General features: G+C 42.4%; 2 protein-coding genes and 1 long non-coding RNA gene across 3 annotated transcripts in view; 2 read left to right on the top strand and 1 right to left on the bottom strand.

Moving 5' to 3' along the window:
• The window catches only part of LOC133555169 (uncharacterized), a 45,366-nt gene extending 34,853 nt beyond the window's left edge, over positions 1-10,513 (top strand). The window contains exons 3-4 of the long non-coding RNA XR_009807278.1: positions 8,811-8,920; positions 9,762-10,513. This is a non-coding gene — a long non-coding RNA (uncharacterized LOC133555169). The remainder of the gene's footprint in view (positions 1-8,810; positions 8,921-9,761) is intronic.
• Positions 497-23,258, bottom strand: LOC133555165 (carboxypeptidase O-like). Its single transcript, XM_061904703.1, has 9 exons — positions 23,154-23,258; positions 22,812-22,851; positions 22,621-22,722; positions 22,441-22,545; positions 22,253-22,369; positions 14,254-14,347; positions 7,240-7,442; positions 1,692-1,776; positions 497-1,465 (listed from the first exon to the last, which is right to left on the bottom strand). Exons 1-9 carry the CDS (start codon positions 23,225-23,227, stop codon positions 1,200-1,202), a joined length of 1,086 nt encoding a protein of 361 aa, XP_061760687.1. The 5' UTR covers positions 23,228-23,258; the 3' UTR covers positions 497-1,199.
• The window catches only part of dhrsx (dehydrogenase/reductase (SDR family) X-linked), a 40,530-nt gene continuing 28,454 nt past the window's right edge, over positions 11,871-23,946 (top strand). The window contains exon 1 of the mRNA XM_061904705.1: positions 11,871-12,097. The gene's annotated coding sequence lies outside the window, so the exon portion shown is untranslated. The remainder of the gene's footprint in view (positions 12,098-23,946) is intronic.

Genomic DNA, 23,946 nt, shown 5'->3' with positions numbered 1-23,946 from the left:
GGTCTTACTTAGACCTACATTTTAATAATTGACATCCTTCAGCAAAAATCAACAGGAAGTTGGCAATTACCCCTTCAAAACAAAAGTTTCTTTCTTCAAACATTATCTCCTCTGAGCGCGTTTGTCGTTTCGGCTTCAAACTCGCACATGAGAGAGATTGAACCCTTCTGATTAAAAGATAGCGAAAAAGTTTTGATTACTGGTCCGGTTTGGATTTTATAACCCTTCAAAGAACCATGATGCTGCTGCGCTGCTGTTGTCTCAAGTTGGCTGCACTAGCGTCCCCACACAATGCAGAGAAGGTAGGTACACTAGACAAAAGTATTGGGACACTTAGGACTACCACTGGACAAAAGTATTGGGACACTTAGGACTAACACTAGGCAAAAGTATTGGGACAGGAATCAAAATTGCGCTCTAGCACCCCCTAGGAAAAAACAGACAAAACTGCTTGTAATTTCCGGTAGGAATGTCGGAGAGACATGAAACAAAAACCTCTATGTAGGTCTTACTTAGACCTACATTTTAATAATTGACATCCTTCAGCAAAAATCAACAGGAAGTTGGCAATTACCCCTTCAAAACAAAAGTTTCTTTCTTCAAACATTATCTCCTCTGAGCGCGTTTGTCGTTTCGGCTTCAAACTCGCACATGAGAGAGATTGAACCCTTCTGATTAAAAGATAGCGAAAAAGTTTTGATTACTGGTCCGGTTTGGATTTTATGACCCTTCAAAGAACCATGATGCTGCTGCGCTGCTGTTGTCTCAAGTTGGCTGCACTAGCGTGCCCGCACAATGCGGAGAAGGTAGGTACACTAGACAAAAGTATTGGGACACTTAGGACTACCACTGGACAAAAGTATTGGGACACTTAGGACTAACACTAGGCAAAAGTATTGGGACAGCAATCAAAATTACGCTCTAGCACCCCCTAGGAAAAAACACAGACAAAACTACTTGTAACTTTGGTTAGGAATGTCGTAGGGACATGATACAAAAACCTCTATGTAGGTCTGACTTAGACCAGGGCTTGGGTCGCGGGGGCAGCAGCCAAAGCGGGCCCGACCAACGCTGCTTGCAGCTTTAATTCACACTGTTACTGGCAATTCCAGCATGCTTTCCATATGTGTTTGCTCAATGTTCAGATTTTGAAAATGAAATAAATGCAAATATTTCATTCAGACTGATGCATGCACTCTTCAGTATGATATTATCCTGGTGACTCCTGCCACTACAAGCACGGTCCAGAGTGTCCCACCAGTGAATGCGATGGCACTGTTAAAGACTTTATCATGGGCATAGGTGACGATGTGCAGGACTCCGCTGTAGGCTTCCTCACAGGTGGGCTTGATCTGATCCTCAGGAAGCTCAAAGCCATACTCTCCCTTATCTCTGAGCTCAACAGTATATGATAAGGGAATTCCTTGTACTGCAGCCCAGTCTCTGGAAGATCCAGAGTTGGGATCTGAAAATTTTAAAGGAAAGACATCATTAGGAGAGGAGTCTAAAATGAGATTAGGATCCAGATTGGAGTCCAGATCCCCACCAAAACATTCTTGCTGTGAGGTAGTATTCCTAACGAGTGTGCAGCTATACTGTCCAAGAAATACAATCTTAAAAGCACCAAATATCAATATGATCTTTTGCCAAAATTTCAAGCCAAGGGTGATAAGATCCATATGTTTACTTACATAATATATCAGGGGAGGTTCCTACTCTGTAGATCTTCCCGTGGATCTTCTTGATGGCCTCTGCTGCACCCAACCCGACTTCCATCTACACATTATATTACGTCACAAGAATGATAAATTATAAGTCACTTGTAAGGCACTTTTTTTTACATTTTAGGTGGTTTGACTCGGTCTCCTCAGTCGCATACTGATGACAGCATCAAAAGCAACTATGAGTTCAGTATCTTGCTCAATGATAACTGAGGTTCAGTCCCACAACCTTCAGGTTGGAGAATGACCACAACAGGAGCTGATCTATGCCACGCTACCAAAAGATGTCCTTGTTTTCACATTTAAAGCCCTTTCCACCAAATGTTCAAAAACCTCTTCCTGTGGGCCCAATTGTGTATTGAACTAGGCTCGTGACCTATTTCAAAAAATTACGCTGTAGAAGTTAAAGTTAAAGTACCAATGATTGTCACACACATACTAGATGTGGCGAAATTATTCTCTGCATTTGACCCATTACCCTTGATCCAGGGGCGTCGCCAGACAGATTTCACTGGGGCACGTGCCCCAGTGTTGATATGCAGTGCCCCAGTAAAAATTTCACCAATAAAAATAAAACGCTTCAGAGTTTTAAGTCTACATAACATAGACAACAGCGCACATATTACTTAGTATGTTAATTGATTGCTACTGTATTCACTCCACGTAACAATGAGCACATGGCTAATTAATATGGTAATTTATTCACGTGTGGATCGAGACTTCAGATGAGAGAGAGAGAGAGAGAGAGAGAGACAGAGAGAGAGGATGCGAATCACTGCTGAGGTAGGTAACGTTAGCCAACAACAATTTGTTAATTATATCATTTTGATTTGGATTTGACTCAAAGTGTAACTCCTAGATGGATATCAGAAAGTTATTCGCCCGCAGCAGGGAAGAAGCAGCAGGAATGAGAGATGTAAGTGAAGTCCAGCTAGCTAGGCAACATCGTTGTCTTAAGTTGATGCTAAGTTAGCTGATGTTATTTCTTGTATCAAGACAAACATATTCATTTGCTGTACGAGCTGTCGGGGGAATTTCCAATGAACATGAAACATAATGTTGGTTATTGTCTGCTGGTTCTGCATCAATGATGATTTGGAGTCAGCATGTGTGAGTTGAGTGCTTCTCAAATGGTTTATCTTGAGGAAGAAAAACATTTTTCCATATCATCAAGTCGTGAGCCAAATTTTTAAATCATTCAAGTTTATTTCACAGAAAAATAGCACAGTAGACTTGTCTTGTTAATCGGTGTGACTTTGACTAAAATAATCTTGTTTTGTCACCAGAAAAGTGGCTACAGCTAAAGCATCTGGTTTTGTTTCCAGAAAAAATAGTAACATTTCTGTATTTGTTTTCAGAAAGATGGCCGAAAATATCGGGTTTTGTTGCCCCATTTAAATTTTTTAAAAATATATCTCCAATTCTGTCCTGAGTCCTCCTCCAACTTGTTAGTCGGTTTGCCTTTTGCTAAAATACTCACTAATAGTCACTAGAAAAATGGATAAAAATATCTGGTTTTGTTGCCACAATTTGATGCACACATCTGACTGCGACTCAGTGAAAATGACACACAATCCACTTTTATGTCACGAGCCAGCAGTTGGGAACCACTGGTCAACTGTATAACAGTTACTGTAATATTTCCATGTCTGTCCAGAGTGATTGACCACTTTGCAAAAATGAAAACGAGACATCACAGTTTACTTCTCAGAAAATGATTCCCTGAACAGACACACAACAGTTGTTCATTTATTCTACTACTGTGGTTTTATTGTTTTGTGTATATTTTATAGTTTTGTGTATCTGAAATAGGATTAGCCACATTGCCACAGATGGAAATTAAATAATATAAAAGAACCCAGAGATGTAGGGGTGCTTTATTTTTTGTTTTACTTTTGTAGATGTTAAATTTGCAGATGATTACTGCAATAAATATTTCAAAAAGATTCATTGCTCTTCCTTTTTGTTTTTACAAGTAGCAGTTTAGAAGTCAGGAGTAAAAAAGTGCACAAGTAGGTCAAATGCATTAGTTAATTTCAGGTGGTTAATCAAAGATCCATACAACATAATCTGATATGATTTCATAGTTTAAGGCACTATTTATGTATTTTTTATGATAAATAAGTGCTAAAAATGTTTTTGCTTGCGCGCTTTGCAGGCTCACATGAATTATTTGTGCCCCAGACGTGCCCCAGTATAGTATTAGGTCTAGTGACGCCCCTGCCTTGATCACTCCCTGGGAGGTGAGGGGAGCAGTGGGCAGCAGCGGTGCTGTACCCGGGAATCATTTATGGTGATTTAACCCCAAATTCCAACCCTTAATGCTGAGTGCCAAGCAGGGAAGTAATGGGTCCCATTTTTATAGTCTTTGGTATGACTCGGCCGGAATTTGAACTCACGACCTACCGATCTCAGGGCGGACACTCTAACCACTAGGCCACTGAGTAGGGAAAGGTGGGAGATTGCGATATACTTACTGACTAAAACATCACCTGCCATAGTTGGTGGTTAGAGTGGGACTTGAAGGATTTACCTTGAGTCAATCAATCTTTTGCCTCTTGACAACACATACAAAATTTTTGATGTTGACATATCTGCCTCTTCTAGTTTACTCTGCACAATAAATAAGAGTCTGCACCTCACTGTCTGACCATGTATGAGCTGGACTTTTTTCTGTGATTTTACTGAACAACTTAAAGGGGAACTGCACGTTTTTTGGCATTTTGCCAACCTTCACAATCATGATGCAATACAAGACGATGGATTGATTTTGTTTTTAATGCTTTGTAAATATTAAATCAACGTAAATAAAAGCCAATGGGAGGTTCTCTATTCTGCCCATAAACTCCAATAAATAACCATTCAAAATGTGCCAACAATACTTCATGACTTGAATATTAACCAAGTATTAGGGATATTGTTATTACAAGTGCTAACGCAGACAAACTATTTAAAGCGGCGATGTAATCACTACCGTGTGTCTCTATGTTTACATCGAGTGGTCACCTGCTTCCTTGCTTCCCTGCTCCTTGGAAGTTTATTGAAGATCATAAACAGTGATGGGCAGTAAAATTCTACATGTAGCTAAGCTATGTAGCTTAACTAGCTTAGCTACTTTTTAAGCTTTTCCTAAAGCTTAGCTGTCAAGATCCTTGGTCCGGTTCATGTTTTTGTGTTTTCTGTTAGTTTTGGACTCCTTTAATTCCTGTTTGTGCACCTCTTGAGTTTGTTTTGGTTGCCATGGTTGCTCATTATGTTCACCTGTCTCTGATTAGTGTTCGGCCGCTCACCTGCTACCCGAGGACTAATCAAAGGCATTATTTAAGCCTGCCTTTGCCGGTCAGTCAGCCTGGCATCATTATTTGCTACAAAGACCTGTTACGTGAGTTTCTGCTTTGTCTCTAGTTGTTAGCTCCATGCCTTGCTACGTAAGTCTTGTTTATTTATGCTACAGTTAGTAAGTTTTACTGGTCCGTAGTTTATACCAAGCGTTAGTTTAGCATCGAGTGCGATCGGCACTTTAGTCTTTTTGCTTGTTTTCTATTTTTTGGTACTTTGCGTTTTTTTTTTAGAATAAATCCTGTTTTCTGCCAGATGACGAAACCATGGTGACTAATATAAACAAGGAAGTGCACTAACTAAGAATCGGAAAAGTCAAACCATAAACAAGAAACACAAAAGACTCAAATATAGACAAAAGATGTGATCCGGGAATCGGATCACAACACTTTTGATCGCATTTATTTAATATTTAGAATGCATTAAAAAATACATCCATCGGTGATGCCTCTCATAATGATTGTGAACGATGGGCAAAATTCCAAAAAAAGCGCAGTTTCCCTTTAACAGGATTTAATCAAATTAGTAGAAAGAGTGGGTAAAGGAATTGACCTTTCAAGGGTAACAAGTGAAATAAAATGCCCCAAGTAGTTTTGCACTTGAATATGCCCCCCAAAAAAAGTTCCTTGGTACTCATTCTGAGGAGGGACTTTATTTGACACCTGTTGGAGCCAGAATGTTTGTGTGTGTTTCGGGTCATGTGGTGTTTGGTGGGTGTGGTAACGCATGGAAGCTTGGGTCTCGTTCAAGAGAGGAAAGTGGAATTGACCGTTTTCACCACCCTTTTTGTTTTGCCTTGATTCCATATTATGTTTGATAAAATCACACCATAGTGCATTCAGGACTTTGTGGGCTTTACGGGCCAAGTAGGAGCACATCTGACTGCATACTTGCCAACCCTCCCGGATTTTCTGGTGGACTCCAGAAATTCAGCGCCTCTCCCGAAAACCTCCCGGGACAAATTTTCTCCCGAAAATCTCCCGAAATTCAGGCAGAGCTGGAGGCCACGCCCCCTCCAGCTCCATGAGAACCTGTTGTTGTGACCCTCTTAAACAGAACAATACTGCCATCTACTGTACATAGAATAGAATAGAATGTAAATATATTCTACATATATTCTACATTTAAGTGCAGTCAAGGAACATGCATTAAGGAGTCTGTTCTGAAGCCCACAGTAAAGAGACGTAACTTCATCACGTCGCCTGGTTATTGACTCCAACCCAATATATTACACCGTCGACGAGCAAAATTAAGAAATATTCTTGCAAGTTCCAGAAAGATTGGAAACAAGAATTTCAGTTAATCCAGGAGAGTTCGAAGGGGAAGGGGTATGTTGTCTGTAAATTTTGTAGAACTGACTTCTCCATTGAACACGGCGGCCGAACGGATATAGTCAGCCGTGAACGGTCAGCGAAGCACAAAGCGTCCGCAGCGCAGCATCGTTCACAACCCAGTATTATGGGCCACCTCGCAAAATGGAGACCCGATGGTGTAACTTATGCTGAGACAAAGATGGCTATGCTGATAGCTGGAAGCAACATCCCGTTCTCATTTGCGGATGTCTACAACAACTCCGTGATATATGTTCGCGGATTCAGAGATCGCTCGCCAATACGCAAATGGCAGAACAAAGGTTACTCAAATAGTGAAAGTTAAGTGTTTTTGTTTTTTTTAGTAACCAGCAAGCACAGTACAGTTAGTAGAACAACTGTGTTTTTATTACTGTGTATTTGATAGGTGCCGTCGGAAATTCAACTATTTCTTTTATTTATATATATAAAATAAAATAACTATGGATAGCTAGAAATCACTGAAAGTCAAGTATTTCATATATATATATATATATATATATATATATATATGTATATATATATATATATATATGTATATATATATTAATATATGAAATATATATGAAATACTCGTTGGTGAATTATACTCTTCCCCTCTTAACCACGCCCCCCACCCCCACCCCCGACCATGCCCCACCTCCCGAAATCGGAGGTCTCAAGGTTGGCAAGTATGTCTGACTGACACAGCACCCATGTTTTCTTTTGAAGTGACAAGATAATTTTGGTGTCCCCAAAAGAAGACTAGAAACCTGATTTTAGCAACGGTTCTCGCGGTCCAAACAATTCTTGGGTAAACATCCTGCAGAGTGAAAGGGGATTTTACATACCAGCTCCTTGTAGTTTGAGGCAGTGGAGTTAGGGTGTCCATAGGGAACCAAGAGCAGTTGGCCGTAGGAGTGGATGGTGAGGAAACACAGGAAGTCCTCCTTCCTGCTTCCTACAAAGTAGGTGACAGCCTGAGTCTCAGGCTCAGACTCAGGAGCTCTGCCACAGAAGGTTTGTTGGCAGCAGTCGTAGGACACGCCGATTGCTATGAAAAGAATCAGAAGCTTAGAAATATAGGATTCAAATGCATTATTATTATTGTTCAAATACAGGCTTAAAGGGGAACATTATCACCAGAACTATGTAAGCGTCAATATATACCTTGATGTTGCAGAAAAAAGCCCATATGTTTTTTTAACCGATTTCCGAACTCTAAAAGGGTGAACTTGGCGATTTAAGCTCCTTTCAATTGTTCGCTGTCGGAGCGATGACCTTTCACCTGTGACGTTACAATGGGAAGCAATACCATTTTCTCAAACACATTCCACACACAAGTCAAATCAGCTCTGTTATTTTCCGTTTTTTCAACTGTTTTCCGTACCTTGGAAACATCTTGCCTCGTCGGTGTGTTGTCGGAGGGTGTAACAACACGATCAGGGACGGATTCAAGTTGACTTACATGGAGTGTGCATCGATTAGTACGGCATGCTAATCGATGCTAACATGCTATTTAAGCTAGCTGTATGTACACATTGCATCGTTATGCCTCATTTGTAGCTATATTTGCATCCAGCCTTTCCCTCCACCCACATTTAATGCCAAACAAACACATACCAATCGAAGGATTCAAGTTGCACCAGTGTCAGTTGCACCGCGTTTGTTCTGCACATTATACCGACGATAGCGATGCTACGACAGAGATGTGTGGATATCCTGCGACACTTAAAGCAGATGCATTTCCAACGTTAAAGTCAACGAAATCACAAAGGTGAGTTTTGTTGATGTTATTGACTTATGTGCTAATCAGACATATTTGGTCATGGCATGACTGCCAGCTAATCGATGCATACATGCTATTTAGGCTAGCTGTATGTACATTTGTAGCTATATTTGCATCCAGCCTTTCCCTCCACCCACATTTAATGCCAAACAAACACTTACCAATCGACGGATTTAAGTTGCTCCAGTGGTCAAAAGATGCAATCGTTGGTTAGAAGGCGATCGCCGAATAGCTTCAATAGCTATTCGCTCAATAGCTTCAGTTTCTTCTTCAATTTAGTTTTCGCTATCTGCTTCCACACTCCAACCATCCGTTTCAATACATGCGTAATCTGTTGAATCGCTTAAACCGCTGAAATCCGAGTCTGAATCCGAGCTAATGTCGCTATATCTTGCTCTTTTATCCGCCATGTTTGTTTGTATTGGCATCACTATGTGACGTCACAGGAAAATGGACGGGTGGATTTACAGATAGCGAAAATCAGGCACTTTAAAGCCTTTTTTCAAGATATTACATGATGGGTAAAATTTTTTAAAAACTTTGAAAAATAAAATAAACCACTGGGAACTGATTTTTATTGTTTTTTATTGTGATAATGTTCCCCTTTAAACACTCAATGCGTTTTTTTCCTAGGGCCACGAGATCATGGCAACCAGGCACTTCAGAGGCTGTCGTGCACTGCAGGTGTTTGCTAGTTCCACTGGACTGAATGACCTCATGGATACAATAATACTTTGTCTCAGGTATGCTTTTATTTACCGGCGCTGGTGAATCAACATGTATAGCAGTATTGTAGCCGTGTCCAGATTTATAGATGAAGTTAAAGTACCACTGATAGTCACACACATTTTTCTTACTAAATGTATTCTTTCTTTCTATTTTAGGTGAGAGAAAAAAATACATATGTAGTCAATGTAACCACAAATTATCTTAACTTAAATATTGTCTAATTGTGCAAAAATATATCATCTAACATTCAAACCATTTTTTTTAAATACAAATAAATACTAATGATAATGATTTCGAAGCAGGTTATCCATCAAATTGTGCGACGCAATGGTAGCAATCGATTTCATACTAAAATTGTGAAATTTACTGTGGTTTTTGCAGCATTTTTCTCTAAATGAAAAAAACTGTAACACTGTTGTAAATTGTGGTGCCGTTTTGGCATTTACAGAAAAAAACAAAAACAAACTGGCAGCTCAAGTGCCAAAATGTTACAGTAAAATTGCAATTTACAGTAAAAAAAAAACTAATGTACATTTTACAGTAAAATTCCGGCATCAGAGCTGCCTTTTTTTTTTTTTACCATAAAAACAGCAGTCATTTTCCATTTACAGTAGTATACACAAAATATTGAGGTGAAATTATTGCAACGTGTCATATTTGTTTTACATTTTATTATTTTTTTAAATCTACTAATAAAATGCATTAAAACGGTGTAATAGTTTCAAATTCGCATAACAACTTGTACTTGTTAATGGAATATTTGTGTTTATTGTTAAAATATGTATTTGTAGTAAACACAAATCTAGACATGGCTTATAGAATATTAATGATACATTATCCCTTATGCACGTCCAGCTGGTAGGAGGCCGCGGGGAAGACCCAGGACACGTTGGGAAGACTATGTCTCCCGGCTGGCCTGGGAACGCCTCGGGATCCCCCGGGAAGAGCTAGACGAAGTGGCTGGAGAGAGGGAAGTCTGGGCTTCCCTGCTTAGGCTGCTGCCCCCGCGACCCGACCTTGGATAAGCGGAAGATGATGGATGGATGGATGGATGGATGGATATCCCTTATGTAATCACAATTGAAATCTTTTTGTTGGGGTTTTTTATGCACACTCTCAGGCAAATCTACTTGTTGCCAATCATTTTTCAGTCTTAGAAAAAATCACTAGCCTGCTGTCAGCCCTAGCCTGTTATTCTAGTACAGTATTACTAAAGACCAACATGGGGCCACAAACAAATCTTGTTTGGAGCCACAACAAGCCTCCTTTTATCTGGTCACATCCACTATTGATAATGAATTCTAAGGGCCTGATTTATGAAAGGTTTAAGTGCACTAAAACACGTGCAAACCTGATACCACATGCAGAGCTAATCTACTAAACATGTGCAAAGAAGATTGCATCTCTTAAGTGAGCTGAATAAGGTGAGGCATCCATTTTGCCTCAGTCTTCATCTAAACAGCCATAATATTGGGAGGACAAATTGCATATAGTGTTATATAGCACATGCAATGTGATTCATCAACTTTTATCACTGTTTTGCGAGCATTATCTGGCATTTTATTTAGCACTTGTCTTATGGGGCTGAATAAAATGTATTCAATTGATGCGTATTGGTGTCTGCTGGCATATTTTCTGAAAATGTTATTTGTTTTTTTTTGTTTAGGAAATATATTGTCACGGCACAATCTTGCATGTCATCTGCGGCAAGCTCTGCCGGCACCTCCTCTGGCAGCACGCCAGGACAAGCCCCTGCTCGCTCTGGCCGTATCACTGCCACCCCTCGGCAAAGTTGCAGTCAATCACTAATCAGCGCACCTGGGACTACCGTATTTCCTTGAATAGCCGCCGGGGCGGTAATTAATTGAAAACCTCTTCTCACTCCTGCGCTTATTCAAATTATTCAATTTTAAAACCTCTTGTCACCCCTGCGCATACCAATAGCATGCAGTAAAAAATTGAGTGTGATTAAAAAAAGAAAATAACAATAAAATATTCTGCGTCCGCGACCCGGTGGTTGGGGAGCACTGCTCTACAGCATGTCATCGCGCTCACTTTTACACCATGCTGTCTTCGTGCCGGCCGGACCCATGCATTTCGCTGCTTCTTACACGAGATTGCAATGCACACTTGGTCAACAGCCATACCTTTTACACTGATGTTTGTGATGTGGCTCTTACTAGTGTGCGCCGCACTCAGTGAACCCTCACCAAGCACATTTCTGGAGAGCATTGGCACTGTGGAACATTCTAAACGCAGCATAGGGATTACCCATAGTGCCGTGTATCCGTGATACATGGCTATTATACACGCGCCCCCAATCCCGCCCACCTCAACTGACGCACGGAGGGGAGGGGAGGCAGGGTCTGGTGCCAGCGGGTGTATGGACGGTGTAGCCAGGAGTCGTGGATGCATTGCATTGTGGGTAGGTATTGTGTTACGTTTGTGGTGTTTTGCAGGACGTATGTTCTCCAGAAGTGTGTTTGTCATCGTTTAATGTGGGTTCGCGGCGTGTAGCGCGTGTTGGTGGGAGTTTTGAAGTTGTTTTGTATCGCAACCATTAGTGTGATCTGTGTGGCTGTGGAACAAGAACCCTGGTTGACACCATGAGAACAAAAAAAAAACTCCTCCGCAATTTTGAAATGAAAACGCGCCCGGTGGCTATCCAAGGACATACGGTAATTAGGGAAGGCAGCACAAAGACCAGCGGACCCGAAGATCCTTTGCCGGAACCTAGTTCACTCATTTTAGTAAGCATCCCGTCTCTGGCTTTCCCTCCTGTGTACTTGGTCTCTCCCTGTGACTTCCTTATTCCCGTGTCTTATGTCCATTGTGTTCCCCGCACTGTTCTTCCTGTTCCCCGTGATCGAGCTGTGTGCCTCGACTCCTCTCTGGACTTTGGACTGCCTCCCTCAATTCTCAATCCCTGCTTGGACACGGACCTCGTTGCTTCTCTCCAGTCCCCAACCGCTTGCTTGCCCACGGACTATCTTCTCCCTTGCCCCTCTGGACTGACAAAAGATTCATCCAACGCACACTTACAACAAACCCCGGTAACATGAACATTGTTAATCCTACACATCGTTTCACACCAAACACATAGAGTAGCATACACCTCCCACACACTCATCAAAGGGTTCAATAAGCCTGTTGAACCGATCCTGATTTTGGGGTCGTCTCCTTCCCCCGCCGTGAGTAAAATATATTACTATATTCTACCTCCTATATGAAAAGATGTTTTTCATTATGCACTTTCTTGCATTTTAGTCATTACAGATGCTGGTGATCAGTGTGCATATGTTTCAGTTGTCTAATGCAGACAAACTATAGCGTGTGTGCTTAAGTTGCCTATATTGACTGGTCAGCTGTTTCCTCGCTTCCCTGGTCGTGGAACCTTAGTCTACATCATGGGTGTCAAAGTCTGGCCCGCGGGCCAAATATGGCCCGTCGTGAATTTTCATTTGGCCCTTGAGGGAATATCAAATTAACATTAGAGCTGGCCCGCCGGTATTATACAGCGGTGGTGTAGCTGTAAAACCGCATTCACCGCTAATACTCATACTTGCTAACCCTCACCCCCGATTTTCCAAGGAAACTCCCAAATTTCAGTGCCCCTCCCGAAAATCACCAGGGGGCAACCATTCTCCCAAATTTCTCTCGATTCCCACCTGGACAACAATATTGGGGGCGTGCCTTAAAAGCACTGCCTTAAGCGTCCTCTAAAACCTTTCGTCACGTCCGCTTTTCCTACGTAGAAACAGCGTGCCGGCCTAGTCACATGATATTTGTGGCTTTTACACACACACACACACACACACACACACACACACACACACACACACACACACACACACACACACACACACACACGCTAATGCGATGCAAGCTTGGTCAACAGCCATACAGGTCACACTGAGGGTGGCCGTATAAAGAACTTTAAGACTGTTACAAATATGCGCCACACTGTGAACCAACACTAAACGAGAATGACAAGCAAATTTCGGGAGAACATCCGCCCTGTAACGCAACATAAACACAACAGAACAAATACACAGAACCCATTGCAGCACTACTTCTTCCTGGACGCTACAATATACAAATTTATTATTAGCTTGTGGGAAAAGTTTATTTTGATATTTACCTGAGAAGGCTGCAAATAGAAAAGAGGCATTCAATTTCTATTTAAATTTCATTTGATATGCCATTGCTATTTTCAAATTATTAGTATTATTTGAAACTCGATTTTGCATGTCACTATAAAGTCATATAAGTCTCGCTTGTTCAATATTCAATGCAAAACTTGTTTGGGTCCCTATTAAAAGGTTAATTTGTTCAACCTTGGCCCGCGGCTTTTTTCAGTTTAAAATTTTGGCCCACTCTGTATTTGAGTTTGACACCCCTGGTCTACATCATAAGTCATGTCTCTCACCTGGATAGTAGAAGGACAAGGATGTAATCAGACATGTTGGTACATTTTGACAACTAATTTAGATGTGCTTGGTTCTACCCCCTTTACTTCGGGAGGATTACTAGTCATTCTTCATAACAACGGACTACAACATAACGGACTATAACAAGATTCTACAAAAAGATTCTATCAGCCGACATTTTAATGACAGCAGACATCGCACAGTAAGTGATTTTTTATTATGTTTGTTGGCTCTCCTGAAATGATGTTAAAAAACAAGCAAACATTGTGATGTGTTTTTTGAATTTTATGTGCCGCATATACCTAAAATGAGCAAACTACGTAAGTATTAAATGCTATTATAAATGCGCTCATTACTACATTACATATATACTTACAGCATGTATACAAAACCTTAATGGGAGGTGTATGGATGTTTTTAAGGGCTTTGTAGGCAAAATAGAGCGACTCCAAATGGCTAAATTGTAAGCACATGTATTTACAATTTTGAATGCATTGAAAAAAATGTGTGTTTTTGTCTTACATAAGGATTGTGAATCCATCCATCCATCCATTTTCTACCGGCTGTCCCTTTTGGGGACACGGGGGGTCGCTGGAGCCTATCTCAGCTGCATTTGGGCAGTACGCAGGGTACACCCTGGACAAGTCGCCACCTCATCGCAGAGGATTGTGAATGATAGGCAAAATTCCCCCCATCAAGTGCAATTCCCCTTCAAAAAGGGGAATTGCACTTGATTTTTTCAAATGCACACTCATTGCTTCTAGATCACATGCAACCTGTCACTCATAGTACACGCCACCAACAAATCTTGTGTAGAGCCACAAGTCACTCTCTTTTGAGTCCTGTTCACCAACATCGATGAACAATAAGTGCCATTGCCAATTCGATTGTTTTGTTTTTATGGTTGAAACACTCACTTCCCCAGTTTGAGTTGAAGTTGCGGTTGAGGTCGGTCCCGGAGCAGTTGCAGCCTGCAGGACCTGGTGACCTGCTCTTTCTCCATAGACGAGTCTAAATGGGTCAGAGTAACAAGTTAATAATAAAGCACTTGTTGCTTCATTTTAAGACTGAGACTTACACTTAGAAAAAACTTTACTGAGCCACAAAAGAAAATTGATCAGTTACAAAACATTGGAAAGGGTAAGGATAACGCACACAAAGGCATAAAAAGAGGGCGAAAAAAAAAAGGTATAACTTAGACTAAAAATGCATATAACATATACGTAATATTTACGTATTATATATACACAATATATAACATATACTGATATATATTATATAATATTTTTAAATAATATTAGCTAACATAGAAGCGGCCAGGTAATAGACAGATATCATCCATTGCTGTATGTCAATCAATCAATCAATCAATGTTTACTTATATAGCCCTAAATCACTAGTGTCTCAAAGGGCTGCACAAACCACTACGACATCCTCGGTAGGCCCACATAAGGGCAAGGAAAACTCACACTCAGTGGGACATCGGTGACAATATTGACCCAGTGGGAAGTCGGTGACAATGATGACTATGAGAACCTTGGAGAGGAGGAAAGCAATGGATGTCGAGCGGGTCTAACATGATACTGTGAAAGTTCAATCCATAATGGATCCAACACAGTCGCGAGAGTCCAGTCCAAAGCGGATCCAACACAGCAGCGAGAGTCCTGTTCACAGCGGAGCCAGCAGGAAACCATCCCAAGCGGAGGCGGATCAGCAGCGCAGAGATGTCCCCAGCCGATACACAGGCGAGCAGTACATGGCCACCGGATCGGACCGGACTCCCTCCACAAAGGAGAGTGGGACATAGAAGAAAAAGAAAAGAAACGGCAGATCAACTGATCTAAAAAGGGAGTCTATTTAAAGGCTAGAGTATACAAATGAGTTTTAAGGTGAGACTTAAATGCTTCTACTGAGGTGGCATCTCGAACTGTTACCGGGAGGGCATTCCAGAGTACTGGAGCCCGAAATGAAAAAGCTCTACAGCCCGCAGACTTTTTTTGGGCTTTGGGAATCACTAATAAGCCGTATTAATAATAATAAGTATGTCTGTAGTTCTTGAATCAAACACTGTGGGAACGAAGCTGAAGGAGCCTGTTAGAGTATGAGCTCCGCTGTCCCTCAATTGTCGGGTGGACTGGGCGGGCAGGATGACGAGCAGTTTTTTCCAGTGTCCTCCTGTCCCTCACGGACACAAACGCCTCCAACTGCCTGCCAATAGTTTGGCCGGCATTCTGGATTAGTTTGTCAATCCGGTTTAAGTCCCTTTTGCTGGTGCTGCTCCCCCAACAGACCACTGCAAAGTACAGGGCACAGACCACCACAGACTGATAAAAGATCTCCAACAGCTTGCTGCTCACATTAAAGGACCTGAGCTTCCTTAGGAAAAAGAGTCTGCTCATGCCCTTCTTGTATACAGTTTTGCTGTTGTCCTTCCAGTCCAGTCTACTGTTCAAGTGGACTCCCGGGTACTTTTACCGCCCCACTACTGCCACCTCCTGGCTCTGGATGTTGATGGGCTCCACAGGGGTCATTTTCTTCTTGAAGTCGATGACCATCTTCTTGGTCTTGTCCACATTAAGGAGCAGATGGTTCACCTGAGACCACTCCACTAAGTCTGCGATCAGTGTCCTGCACTCCGATTCCGGTCCCTCTCTGAATCGCCCAACCACTGTAGAGTGATCATAGTATTTTTGCTGGTGGCAGGTCCTGGAACTATACTGGAAGTCTGAGGTGAACAGGAAAGGAGACAGGACAGTCCCCTGTGGAGCACCTACACCACTGACTGCAGTATCCGACACTGGGGCCTATCAGACAAGTAATCAGTGATCCAGGAGACAATGGATAAACCGACACCGAACCTGAGCAACTTGTCACTCATCAGAATTGGCTGGTGTTAAAGGGACTGCAGAAATCAAAGAAGATGATGTCACAGTGCCCCGCCCACCATCCAGGTGAGAGTGAGCATGCTGCAGCAGGTAGATAACATCATCATCATCCTCCTACATGGGGCTAATACGCAAACTCTAGAGCAGGGGCCCTCACACTTTTTCTGCAGGTGAGCTACTTTTCAATTGACCAAGTCGAGGAGATCTACCTCATTCCTATTTATAATTTATATTTATTTATTTATGAAAGAGGCATTTTTGTTAACAAGTTAATGGTGTTTAATGATAATACAAGCATGTTTAACACACATAGATTCCTTTCTTTCATGAAGACAAGAATATAAGTTGGTGTATTTGATTCTGATGACTTGCATTGATTGGAATTAGACAGTGGTGCTGATAACGTCCGCATTTTCAAAAATGGAGGAAAAAAAAAAGTCCTCCTTTCTGTCCAATACCACATGAAAGTGGTTGGATTTGGCATCTCATTTGTCCAACTTGCATACTCGTTTTTAAACACTTTGTTATGAGAGTAGCATATGTGTGTGGCCCTTTAATGTCTGGCAGCAGGTGAGTGACGTCAGTGACTGTGCGGGTGGGCAAGCAAGTGAGAAAGCGGTCGCTGAGGGCGGGGGAGAAATACCTTGGCATCAAACTCCGTAGCTTGCTAGCTTGTGCACGCTAGCTTTCTGAGACTCTTATTTTGTTAGCACAGGCAGGATGAAACAGGTCTTTTATGGTGAAGACAGGAACTGTGCAGTCGGTCTTTAGAGTTTTGACAGTAGGTACGGAGTCTCTAGAAATAAAATGTGTTTCTCTGCGTCCGCCCTGTTAGTGATTTTTTTCTTATATATGAGCTCGCAGCAGCCAGCGTCATCTCACAAGATCCTCGGGTGCCGAGAATGTCAAACAACTGACGAAAGTGAAGTCTTGGTATGATTGATGATTGCTCATTTTTATGTCTATTTTTTAATGCCTGGCTTGAGATCGACTGACACACCCTCCGAGATCGACCAGTCGATCGCGATCGACGTAATGCCCATCCCTGCTCTAGAGGGTCCGGGAAGGAGCCACCAGGGGTCTCAGCTGAGCCAGCAGAAGTCTCTCGAGGACCTCCATGACATGAGACGTCAGGGCAACCGGTCTAAAGTCATTCAAGCCCAATGGGATGAGTTTCTTGGGGACCGGCACTGCGCATAGCGCTGGTACCCTTTCCAACTTCAGACTCAGATTGAAGATGAAGTGCAAGATCTCAGCATACTTGCCAACCTTGAGACCTCCGATTTCGGGAGGTGGGGGTTTGGGGGCGTGGTCGGGGTGGCGTGGTTGGGGGCGTGGTTAAGAGGGGAGGAGTATATTTATAGCTGTTTTGTGCGCAGTTGTGCACTGCACTCTCTACAAGCCATAGATGTTATTGTCACGTATGCATGATTGATTGATTGATTGAAACTTGTATTAGTAGATTGCACAGTACAGTACAGATTATGTACAATTGACCACTAAATGGTAAAACCCTAATAATTTTTTCAACTATTTTAAGTCGGGGTCCACGTTAATCAATTCATGGTACAAATATATACTATCAGCATATTACAACGTTGACGGATAATTGACGGATAGATCGGAAGTTGATCTCGAGACCATTGTGTTAAAAGTAAAGAGTAAAAAAAAAGATGATTTATTTTTTAACATTTTAATGAGTAGGACCCTTTTGGATCAGTGTGTTTTGTTTTTAAAGGCCTACTGAAATGAGATTTTCTTATTTAAACGGGGATAGCAGGTCCATTCTATGTGTCATACTTGATCATTTCGCGATGTCGCCATATTTTCGCTGAAAGGATTTAGTAGAGAACATCGTTCGCAACTTTTGGTGCTGATAAAAAAGCCTCGCTGACGATGACGTCACAAGGGTGAGGGCTCCTCACGTCCTCACATTGTTTTTAATGGGGGCCTCCAGCAGCAAGAGCTATTCGGACCGAGAAAACGACAATTTCCCCATTAATTTGAGCGAGGATGAAAGATTTGTGGATGATGATATTGATAGCGAAGGACTAGAAAGAAAAATAGATAAAAAATAAATAAATAAATAAAAAAGGTGATTGCATTGGGACGGATTCAGATGTTTTTAGACACATTTACTAGGATAATTCTGGTAAATCCCTTATCTTTCTATTGTGTTGCTAGTGTTTTAGTGAGATTAAATAGTACCTGATAGTCGGAGGGTGTGTCCACGGGTGTCTTGAGGCCAGTGTCTGAGGGAAGTCAGGGCAGATACAAGGGCGGCACAAACTCCACAGATCTCCGGTAAGAGGGGCCTTTTAACACAATTTTCTCACCGAAACCTGCCGGTTGACAAATGGTCGGGAGCCATGTTCGCTTGACCGCTCTGATCCATTGTAAAGCTTCACCTCCGGGAATTTTAAACAACGAATCACCGTGTGTTTGTGTGGCTAAAGGCTAAAGCTTCCCAACTCCATCTTTCTACTTTGACTTCTCCATTATTAATTGAAAAAATTGCAAATTGCAATATACTATCAGCATATTACAGTCATCACACAAGTTAATGATCATAATGTATACATGGAATTGTTTACATTATTTACAATCAGGGGGTGGGGAGTCAGGAGCTTTGGTGGATATCAGTACTTTAGTCATCAACAATTGCATCAACAGAGAAATAGACATTGAAACAGTGTAGGTCTTACTAAGTAGAATATGTACAGCGAGCAGAGAACATAGTGAGTTCAGATAGCATAAGAACAAGTATATATATTAGAAATACATTTGATTATTTACATTAGGTTATTTACAATCCGGGGAGATGGGATGTGAATGGCGGAGGGTATTAGTAAAGGGTTGAAGTTGCATGGAGGTGTTGCCTGGAGGTGTTGTGGTGCATGTACAGTAGATGGCAGTATTGTCTTGTTTAGGAATGTCACAACATTGCTGTTTACGGCAGACAAACTGCTTTACAGTAGACGAAAACGTGACTGCTGTTGTTGTGTGTTGTTACCGCGCTGGGAGGACGTTAATGAAACTGCTTAACAATAAACCCACATAAGAAACCAAGAACTCGCCCTCGATCATTCTACAGTTATAACGTCATTGGGCAGACACGCTGTGTATATTGTGGGAAAGCGGACGTGAAAACAGGCTGTCCTCACTCAGGCCACGCCCCCTCCAGCTCCGCCTGAATTTCGTGAGATTTTCGGGAGAAAATTTGTCCTGGGAGGTTTTCGGGAGAGGTGCTGAATTTCGGGAGTCTCCCGGAAAATCCGGGAGGGTTGGGAAGTATGAAGATCTCAGTCAGCTGAGCAGCACAAGTGTTCAGGACCCAGGGGTTGATTCCACACAGCTGTGGCAGGCAACAATGAAAGAGTTTGTGGATCGATGGTCAGGGGAGGTGTAAGGACAGGAATAGATGGGGGAGGGTCAGTAAGGGGTGTATTCCTAAATCTATTGAAAAACAAATTCAGCTTGTTGGCTCTATTTACGCCCTAATCCAGCTTTGTTATTGAAGCCTGTGATAGTTTTCATGCCCTTCCACACATCCCGAATGTTATTCTGCTGGAGTTTGGCCTCTAGCTTCCTTCTGTAAGCATCGTTTCCTTCTCGCAGCTGAACTTTAAGCTGCCACTGCATCCTCCCCAACTCGTCTCGATCACCATATCTGAAGGCTCGCTTTCTTTTTATTCAGCAGCACCTTTAGCTGGCTGGTGATCCCTGGCCTTTTATTTGGGTAACTGGACAGTTTTTGTAGGGATGATGAAATCCCCACAGAAAGTGATGCAGTCTGTGATGCTGTCATTGTCTGTCCCGTGAGGCCTATAAAGCACGTCCCAGTCTGTGGTCTTAAAACAGTCCTGCAGGGCGAGATATGCTTCTTGGTTCCGCCTCCGCACTGATTTTGTTGAGACAGGCTGCCTCTTCACAGCAGGAACATATTGATTGTTAAAAGCAACAGATTGTGATAAGAAAGTAGGTCCAGAGTTTTGTTGTCCCTTGTTGCACAGTGCTCATATTGGTGTGATTCAAATCACCCGAAATGAGAATAAGGGCGTTGGGGTGTTTGGTCTGTTGCCTAGCAACAGCGGCATGAATGGTGTCGCAAGCAGCAGCCTTGTCTGCAGAAGTAGGGGCGTACACTCCGATGAAGATTACAGATGTAAACTCTCTTGGCAAATAATATGGTCGAATTTCAACAGCTAGAAGTTCGATGTCCGGCATGGAAACCTCTTTTACAGTAATATGTCCGGGATTACACCACCTCCCGTTCACCAAGGTGACCCACCGCTTCTCTTTTTACCGCTCAGGAGTGTGTCTATCTGCACATGAGGTTATGAAGCCGGGTAGAGATGCGCTGTGGTCCGGGTCATCTTTGTGACCAGGACCACATGGCATGGCATTCCCGGCGCTTTATCCAGAGTTCCGCGATCCCCATAGGTCAGGGGTGTCCAAAGTACGGCCCGCAGGTCATTTTTCAGTCTACATGTGCTTTGGGGACTTGGAGAAGGCATTCGACCGTGTCCCTCGGGAAGTCCTGTGGGGAGTGCTCAGAGAGTATGGGGTATCAGACTTTATTGTTGTGGCAGTCCGCTCCCTGTACGATCAGTGTCAGAGCTTGGTCCGCATTGCCGGCAGTAAGTCGGACACGTTTCCAGTGAGAGTTGGACTCCGCCAAGGCTGCCCTTTGTCACCGATTCTGTTCCTAACTTTTATGGACAGAATTTCTAGGCACAGTCAGGGCGTTAAAGGGTTCCGGTTTGGTGGCCCCGGGATTAGGTCTCTGCTTTTTGCAGATGATGTGGTCCTGATGGCTTCATCTGGCCGGGATCTTCAGCTCTCACTGGATCGGTTCGCAGCCGAGTGTGAAGCGACCGGAATAAGAATCAGCACCTCCAAGTCCGAGTCCGAGTCCAAAGGGTGGAGTGCCATCTCCGGGTTGGGGAGTAGACCCTGCCCCAAATGGAGGAGTTCAAGTACCTAGGAGTTTTGTTCACGAGTGGGGGAAGAGTGGTTCGTGAGATCGACAGGCGGATATGTGCGGCGTCTTCGGTAATGCGGACGTTGTACCGATCCGTTGTGGTGAAGAAGGAGCTGAGCCGGAAGGCAAAGCTCTCAATTTACAGGTTGATCTACGTTCCCATCCTCACCTATGGTCATGAGCTTTGGGTCATGACCGAAAGGATGAGATCACGGGTACAAGCAGCCAAAATGAGTTTCCTCCACAGGGGGCGGGGCTCTCCCTTAGAGATAGGGTGAGAAGCTCTGCCATCCGGGAGGAACTCAAAGTAAAGCCGCTGCTCCTCCACATCGAGAGGAGACAGATGAGGTGGTTCGGGCATCTGGTCAGGATGCCACACGAGCGCCTCCCTAGGTAGGTGTTTAGGGCACTTCCAACCGGTAGGAGGCCACGGGGAAGATCCAGGACACGTTGGGAAGACTATGTCTCCCGGCTGGCCTGGGAATGCCTCGGGATCACCCGGGAAGAGCTAGACGAAGTGGATGGGGAGAGGGAAGTCTGGGCTTGCCTGCTTAGGCTGCTGCCCCCGCGACCCGACCTCGGATGGATGGATGGATGGATACGTGTGAATTGTGGGAGAACGTACAGACCCCACGATACGACCTGTGTAGAGTGGACCCAAAATCTTCTTGTTTTGAGTCAACATTGCTTCTGTAACTACTTGGTCAATATGTTGACCAGTCCCTGAAACATGTAGTGATATTTTTTGTTGTATTTTCTTGTAATGTTACATCATATTTTAACATTACAAATATTTATCAAAGGATTATTAACAGTCAGAAGCAATGAACGAACTGATAGCATGACTACAAACGTACTGTCCAGTCAGTAAGCTCATCTCTAGTCTAGTCCTGTAGTGGCTGTTTCTGTCATTTGGAAGTGCTTCACTGTATTAATGATCTTGTCCTCACGTGTCTGTCTTTTGTATCCGGTGATGACAGTATGGCATTTTGAATAAAAGGCAATGGAAAAATACAATGGAAACGTGTCAAGAAATGCAACACTGACCGAGTTGTCCCTCCATGAAAAGATGTAGCCGTCCATATTGAGTACTGGGGTTATGTAAAAGTCTAGGTTCTTCAACATCAGTCCAATTCTTGGGTCAGTCTTATATGTCTGCAAGATCTGAAATGATAAAATCATGTTCAGAGTTTTTGTTTATGCAACATTTCTGTCCGTGTCCTATCAATGATTACCTGTCTGACAAAGTACTGACAGAAGGCTGGAGCGATCCACTCCCTGGCGTGGATACCACAGTCCATCCAGATAGCTTTCTTCTTCTCTCCAGTATTCACACCAATCTAAGGAGTGAAAGCGAACACATTTGTGTTTTATTAATTTGTGATTGAGCGTATAAAATAAATAGGTTGTTTGACCTTGAGCAAGGTAATAGTCCTGAACTCGTAGGTCTTTCCATACTCCATTCTCGTTACAATGTCGGGGTGATCCTTCGCAATCTGAACCATCCACTCAGAGATCTGATGGATTGAAAGATGTTAGACTGTGTGTGTGTGTGTGTGTGTGTGTGTATGTGCGAGCCATCTAATTGTGTGTTGCGTATTTTTACCTCTGACATAGGGTGATATTTGTAGTAATCGTACGTGTTTCTGTTGACCACATCAAACACGATTAAGTACATTCACACCTCTTTCTTAAAACCTTCCTGCTCTCTATAAAAAAAAACACTGAACACCATGTAAAGACATAAAGTTAATTCATGCTACACGCAGCATTGAACTGCCAACATGTGCAGATTTTGTAAAGATTTTAATCCTCAATCAACACCCATTTGATTCAAAATATCAACTTGAAATGATCGTTTAGCGAGTCATAATTATTTAGAATTGACAAAAATTGAGTAAGCCAGCTGAAAGTGTTTAAAAATGTGGTGAAGGAAAAAGTCACTCACTCTTGTAGCATTGCTGCTCCCACTGCAGAGAGCAGCACCAAAAGAGTAAATCCCAAATCACGGACCGTTGTCATTTTGAGGAGAGTTCATGTTTTTGAGACTTTCAGTTCCTTATATAGTATAGGTACATCAGATAAAGATGCACCTTGGCCTCTTTTACAAATGTTATCAACATAAGGCGGACTGTACTTTATTTAATGAGCAGTTACTGTATAACCTCATCTGACGGTTACTTGATAACAAATGGACTATTGAAATCATCACTACTGATATCTGATATTTTATAAATATGTGATGATGTAAACACACTCCGGACGTTTTACAATATCTAGATCTTCAGAATCAGAATCAGAATCAGGTTTATTGTCCTTACGCGGGGTAAAGAGATTGAGGCCATTCCATACAGTGTGGTGTGTGCATGCAAGATAATTTTTTTAAAACAACTTGTTAATATATAAAAATATAAAAAATATAGAAGTGCAAAGAAAGGTGTGGAAGAGAACTGTGTAGACCAGGGGTGCCCACACTTTTTCTGCAGGCGAGCTACTTTTCAATTGACCAACTCGAGGGGCTCTACCTCATTTATATATATCATTTATATTTATTTATTTATGAAAGAGACATTTTTGTAAACAAGTTAAATGTGTTTAATGATAATACAAGCATGTGTAACACATATAGATGTCTTTCTTTCACAAATACAAGAATATAAGTTGGTGTATTACCTGATTCTGATGACTTGCATTGATTGGAATCAGACAGTAATGATGATAACGCCCACATTTTCAAATGG

This window comes from Nerophis ophidion, linkage group LG06 (genome assembly GCF_033978795.1).
Source record: "Nerophis ophidion isolate RoL-2023_Sa linkage group LG06, RoL_Noph_v1.0, whole genome shotgun sequence".
NCBI lineage: Eukaryota > Metazoa > Chordata > Actinopteri > Syngnathiformes > Syngnathidae > Nerophis > Nerophis ophidion.
This window is presented reverse-complemented; position numbering and strand designations above follow the sequence as displayed.

Excerpts from the sequence above, each read along its gene's own strand:
- LOC133555165 (XM_061904703.1), bottom strand. The coding sequence starts at position 23,227 with ATGACAACGGTCCGTGATTTGGGATTTACTCTTTTGGTGCTGCTCTCT. Across the intron at positions 22,546-22,620 it reads GGACTATTACCTTGCTCAAG|ATTGGTGTGAATACTGGAGA; the intron begins GTCAAACAACCT and ends TTCACTCCTTAG. Across the intron at positions 7,443-14,253 it reads CTTCAACTCAAACTGGGGAA|CAATCGGCGTGTCCTACGAC; the intron begins GTGAGTGTTTCA and ends TTCTTTTCATAG.